The sequence below is a fragment of the Sinocyclocheilus grahami genome, unplaced genomic scaffold (assembly GCF_001515645.1).
Source record: "Sinocyclocheilus grahami isolate Dianchi unplaced genomic scaffold, SAMN03320097.WGS_v1.1 scaffold1556.1, whole genome shotgun sequence".
Lineage (NCBI taxonomy): Eukaryota > Metazoa > Chordata > Actinopteri > Cypriniformes > Cyprinidae > Sinocyclocheilus > Sinocyclocheilus grahami.
The window spans coordinates 110,004-116,752 of NW_015506735.1; the positions used below are offsets into that span (position 1 = coordinate 110,004).

General features: G+C 34.0%; 1 protein-coding gene across 1 annotated transcript; it reads left to right on the plus strand.

Moving 5' to 3' along the window:
* Nucleotides 1–483: 483 nt before the first annotated feature.
* LOC107571168 (gastrula zinc finger protein XlCGF8.2DB-like) lies at nucleotides 484–3,764 on the plus strand. Its single transcript, XM_016257454.1, has 2 exons — nucleotides 484–591; nucleotides 2,755–3,764. Exon 2 carries the CDS (start codon nucleotides 2,757–2,759, stop codon nucleotides 3,624–3,626), a length of 870 nt encoding a protein of 289 aa, XP_016112940.1. The 5' UTR covers nucleotides 484–591; nucleotides 2,755–2,756; the 3' UTR covers nucleotides 3,627–3,764.
* Nucleotides 3,765–6,749: the final 2,985 nt, after the last annotated feature.

Here is a 6,749-nt window from a genome sequence, read left to right on the forward strand (position 1 = left end):
AGCCCTGTCCAGATTTAAAAAGTAACGCAAAAGTAACGTAACGCATTACTTTCCATAAAAAGTAACTAAGTAACGTAATTAGTTACTTTTTTTATGGAGTAACGCAATATTGTAATGCATTACTTTTAAAAGTAACTTTCCCCAACACGGCTCCTTACAAACAAGACACAATTCACAATAGACATAGACACAGTAAATATTCCAGGAGTTTTTATTTTACATGTATCTTATTCAGCTCTAGGACAGCTGTACAAAAGATTGTTTTAGTTTCACTCGATTAAATTACTGGAGTAATGATGCTGAAAATTCAGCTTTGATCACAGCAATCAAATACATGTTACAATATATTCGCATAGAAATCTGTAATGGCATTACTGTTTTTGATAGTATTTTGGATCACGTGAACGCAAGAAAATCCGAGTATTTTGTTTCTGTCAAATCGCAATATTCTCCGCGCTCCAGTCCAGCAGGAGGCGCAAATGCACCACAAATCGGTTTGTCATCCACCACAAAAGTGAAAGAAGAAAAAGAAGAAGGATGCGATGAACGCAACTTGTTTCTGTGATTGACTGGATTAGTGTATCATCTAGGGTGAGCGAAAAGCATTTTTCTGATGCATCGCGATCTCTATTCTTAAATCCCGAGATCGATCTGTGCGTTTTTCGTTTATGTGTGAATAAAACTATCATCAGTGGAGCCCCTGCTATCAAACACTTGCATTAAGTTATATGGTATTTTAATAATATTAATCCTTGTCTTTTGTATGCTCTTAAATGTGGCGTGGCAGATTGCAAATTGCAGAAAAAGTGTCATTTCTTTAGTTTTATTCTATACACCTTTTTTCTAACTAGTTTATGGTACTTCCGGTTTGTGGACGTGCAACTCAAAAATACAGATCAAATGTAATTTTGCGCTACAAATAATCCTCACTCGTCACGTTTGAGTTAATGAGATGCAAATTTTACTTCATGTATTTTAAGACATTAGGAAAATATTGGTAACGCTTGGCATTCAAGTGTATAACAAGAATCCTCCTTTCAGTCTGCTGCATGTTTCCTCCTGATTATTTTATGTTTTTCCTTTGTATTTCGCTGTAATAATATGAAAAAAGACAACATCTACTACCCTGTATTTGTGGTCTGCACGTTCTGTTTAATATATGATAATAACCAGTGTTGGGGGTAACGCATTACAAGTAACGCGAGTTACGTAATCAGATTACTTTTTTCAAGTAACTAGTAAAGTAACGCATTACTTTTTAATTTACAAGAGAATATCTGAGTTACTCTTTCAAATAAGAAACGCAAGTTACTTTTTTTCCAATTTATTGACTGACAGCTCTGCTGTCCCCATGTTGAGAGAAATCAGAAGATGTTACTGTAGTTCTAAAATAAATATGAATATGCATTAATTCATCTCACACAAAAAAACACAGATTCAGTATTCCTCAAAATTAATAAAATAATGCAACTCAGAATATGACGCAAACCTGAAATAATTAAATGTTAAACAACACAAATATCCTTTATGTATTTAATCCCTTTCTATTTGCTTCTGACCTTCGATGATCCAAGTGTACTAATAAGCACAAATTACTCTAGACGAACATTTGTGTGTGTTTTTTTATTGCTGAGGTGTGTTGAAATGTCTTCTTCTGCGTTCTACTTTACTTTCCCTTCAGCCTGAGGCTTAATCATTTCACTTTTGGTGTGAAAAGGCTTTTATATTTGCCAAAAATAGAACTTTTTTTATTTTAAAAGCAAACAAGCAAGCCCTGTCCAGATTTAAAAAGTAACGCAAAAGTAACGTAATGCATTACTTTCCATAAAAAGTAACTAAGTATCGTAATTAGTTACTTTTTTATGGAGTAACGCAATATTGTAACGCATTACTTTTAAAAGTAACTTTCCCCAATACTGATAATAACTGACCATCTCCGTCGCTTTAATACCGGTTACAGCACGAAATAAAGATGAATAATCATCCGAAGGTATGTTAAAAGGAGGAGTAGGCTACAATTTACCGAAATCCGATTCATGTCTCATGTAATCGCTCAGTGTTTCAACCGCGCAAAGATGTCAATATAACAGGTGGTAAACATTGTCACATTTACCTCAGAAAAAAAACATATTCGGTGACCTCGTTAGTCAGTTAAAGTTTGTTAGTTTGTTAAATATATGCATCATATAACATTTTGATTATCATTTGTTTTAATGTTCTTCAACGGTTCATTTCTGTTCAAATAAACAGTGACCAATTAAATGTTTATATATAAAAAAATTATGCAATTGTAACTTAATTGAGTGCAATTTAAGCGATTGTTCACAAATCAGTTAATTTTAACTTTCAATGTTATAGTAGTGTACCACCACCTGACTCTCAGGTATATTTTACAGAATTAGTTGATTTTTTTTCCCCTTGAGTAAAATTTGGTCGAGTAAACACTCTACCTGATATCCAAAATAACTGATATCGAATCGAATCGAAAATTGAATCGAATTGCAAGCTTGTGAATCAGAATCGAATCGTGAAATTTGTGTCCAAACTTAGCCCTATTGATTACTATTTGTATAATATAATTTAGTGTTGCAAAACCATGGTTCATTTATGGTTACCATGGTTTAACTTCAGCAATCATTGTGACAATTATTTAAACTTTATTTTTGTTATCACATTAGGGTTTTTAATATCTTTTTACTTTACATTTTTCTCTTTGATTTTTAGTTTTGTTTGTTTTTTCTACTTGAATTTCAGTCATGATGGATGAGAACAATGAGGACGAAGAACTGAATGAAGCGGCGGAGAAACACCATCATGTCGAAACTGGAGAACAACCAGAGCCGAGGCCAAAAAAATCGTTCGCCTGCCCTCAGTGTGGAAAGACTTTCAACTACAAACACAACCTTCAGGTTCACATGAGAGTTCACACTGGGGAGAAGCCATTCATGTGCGATTATTGCGGAAAGAGTATCAAATATGAAAGAAACTTTCAAGAACACCGGCGAACCCACACTGGAGAGAGACCCTATTCATGTATTCACTGCGGAAAGAGTTTTGCTAATAAAAAAACCTTTAAGATCCACACCCGGATCCACACTGGAGAGAAGCCGTTCACATGCGATCTGTGTGAGAAGAGATTCACACAAGCAAGAGCTCTCAAATCGCATGTGCGTTCTCACTCTGGAGAAAGACCGTTTCACTGCGATCAGTGTGGTAAAACCTTTTTCACAGCACTATCCCTGAGAAAGCACTTGAAAATCCACACGCAGGAGAAACCTCACGTGTGTTCGTTGTGTGGAAAAGCATTTACAGAGCTTGGTTCTTTAATAGTTCACCAGAAGAGACACGAGGGTCTGAAGAATCACATATGCGGTGAGTGCGGGAAGTCGTTTATTACAAATAGTGAACTGAAAGTGCACCAGAAAGTTCACTCCGGAGAAAAACCGTTCCAGTGTTCACACTGCGACAAGAGATTTAATCAAACCGGACATCTGAAAACACACGAGAGGATCCACACCGGAGAGAAACCGTATCACTGCACTGCATGCGGGAAGAGCTTCAGTCAGTTCGCTTCTCTTCTCAGACATAAAAGCACTAATATCTGCAATAGTTTTGACAAAACCTGATGATCCATGATTTGAAAATCATTAGACATTGCAGAGGTGTTGGAAGCTATGTAAATAACTTATATCAATGTATGATTAAAGTGACATTAAAGGCACAATATGTAATTTTCGCCGCTAGAGGGCGCGTATTCAAAATAAACAGAGACAAAGGCGTAGTTTGATGACGCCGTGACTGAGTGTGGAATCATGGGAGTTGTGGTCTTCCACAGCCGATGCAATCCGACGAACTCAGGCAGAAATCATGTTCATGGATGAGCTAATGATTTATTAACGTAGTAGTGTGAAGCAGGGTGAGGCTGAAAGCCGTCGAAGCGAAACGAGGCCGCTGAACGAGCGCGACACACGGCTCGAAAGCAGCGGAGCTTTTATTATGCAACAGTCGAGTGCTTCCGCTGCTTCCGGTCGTGTGTATGTGGGGTAAAGCAGCGCTGTTTTATCATACTAGATACATTTAGTTCTGTTATAATGCTGCTCTGTGCACTCGTCACCGGTCTATTAAAACACAACATATTAAAGCGTCTTTGGTGTTTCCATGTTTTCTACAAAACAAAACCGGAAATCGAGGGGTTATGACGTCATTGGCAGGCGACACAATGACACTATGGACACAGTCCATGTCACTAGTTAAAATTGCTTATTTCTCTGGATTTAAACATTCTTCGAAACATTTGAGATAATGTAAGTACACGAGTCAGCGAAATATATAACACCGTTCTAGTGGTTTTGGGATATTTTAATAAAAAAATCTTACATATTGTGCCTTTTAAATCAAAATTGATTTATTTTCTGAACGCATGGTACGGAACAAATCATTGATGCATGTTTTTCATCAGAATGTCATACCTTGCTGCAGTTCAGCCAAATGCTTTCAGATCCAGCGCAGCTCATTGTCTGCAGGTAAACTACCAGCCAAAAGTTTTTTAATGTTTTAAAGAAGTCTCTTCTGCTCACCAAGCCTGCATTTGTTTGATCCAAAGTACAGCAAAAATTGTCTAATATTTTTACTATTTAAAATAACTGCTTTCTATATGAATATATTTTAAATGTAATTTATTCCTGTGATTTCAAAGCTGAATTTTTAGCGTCATTACTCCAGTCACACGATCCTTCAGAAATCATTCTAATATTCTGATTTGCTGCTCCAAAAAAAACATTATTATTATGTTGAAAACAGCTGAGTAGATTTTTTTCAGGTTTCTTTGATGAATAGAAAGTTGAGAAGAATTTATCTGAAATAGAAATCTTTTGTAACATTAGAAATGTCTTTATCACCACTTTTGATCAATTTAAAACATCCTTGCTAAATAAAAGTATTAATTTCTATAATTTCTTCCTCAATTTCTTTCCCCAAGCTTTTGAATGGTATAGTGTATAATGTTACAAAAGCTTTTTATTTCACATAAATGCTGATCTTTGGATCTTTCTATTCATCAAAGAAACCTGAAAAAATTTACTCAGCTGTTTTAAATATTGATAATAATAAATAATAAATGTTTCTTGAACAGCATATTATACTGATTTCTGAAGATCATGTGACACTGACGACTGGAGTAATGATGCTGAAAATACAGCTGCGCATCACAGAAATAAATTACACTTTACAGTATATTCAAATAGAAAGCAGTTACTTTAAATAGTAACAATATTTCACAATTTTACTGTTTTTGTTGTGCTTTGGATCAAATAAATGCAGGCTTGGTGAAAAAAAACATTAAAAATCTTACTGTTCAAAAACTTTTGACTAGTAGTGTATATATTCAAGCGTTTCTATGCTAATATATGGTTGTTTCTCTGTTTGGAGTTTTAATATTACTTATTATAGGTGAATTGAAGACTCTAAATTGTCCCCTGACTTGTGTGTATACTTGACTTGTATAAGGATTAAGTGGTTCTCGCCATGAATATAGCCATATGAATGCTGGAATGGCGTTAAGAAGTAAATAAACAAGCAAACAAACTTAAGTTGTCATGTTGGGTTGTGCATAAAATGTATTTTATTTAAGAGTAACCAACAGTATGCTATACTTATAATTTGTAGTGCACATTCATGCATCTAAAATGATACCAGTTTTAACATTAATTCACTTTATTATACTTCATATTTATTGTATTTAAAATACCCTACATTTTTTCCATTCTTATTAACATTTCTCCATTTATAACTCTCAGAACTTTGTTTTTTCATGCATACTGAATGCTCCAACAGGTGGTGCAAATGCATTAATTTCTCAAAAAAATAAGAGAAGACTGAGGCGCTGAATGCAACTTGTACCTGAGCTCTGTTCAGCCAATCACATTCAGGTGTGCAACTTTGACTTTATGTGATCAAAATTAATCACCTGATCAGCTGAATTATGCTCACTTTATCTTAGTTACCCATTTAAAAATTAGTATATATATATATATATATATATATATATATCATTTTTAATTTTTTTTACAGCATGTCTTTTATACTCTCTTTAACGCTTCATCTCCAATCCAGCAGGCGGTGAAATTGCACCATAAATTGGTTCATCACCTCCCACGAAAGTTAAAGAAAAGGGAGATTGTGAACACAACTTGAAATTAGAAATTGAAACTAGAATTTATTTTAACTAGATCACTGATGAATGTGTCATTGCTATTCATATAGTGACTGTTATATATTATTTTGTTTGATTTTGACAGCTGTTTCGAAGATAATTTTATGGGGACAATTTTTTTTTATTAACTGTAAATTGCAAAGCTTGAATGTTTGAATAGAACTTCTGAATTGTGTTCTAAAAAAGAATATATATATATATATATATATATATATATATATATATATATCATTTTTAATTTTTTTACAGCATGTCTTTTATACTCTCTTTAACGCTTCATCTCCAATCCAGCAGGCGGTGAAATTGCACCATAAATTGGTTCATCACCTCCCACGAAAGTTAAAGAAAAGGGAGATTGTGAACACAACTTCAAATTAGAAATTGAAACTAGAATTTATTTTAACTAGATCACTGATGAATGTGTCATTGCTATTCATATAGTGACTGTTATATATTATTTTGTTTGATTTTGACAGCTGTTTCGAAGATAATTTTATGGGGACAATTTTTTTTTATTAACTGTAAATTGCAAAGCTTG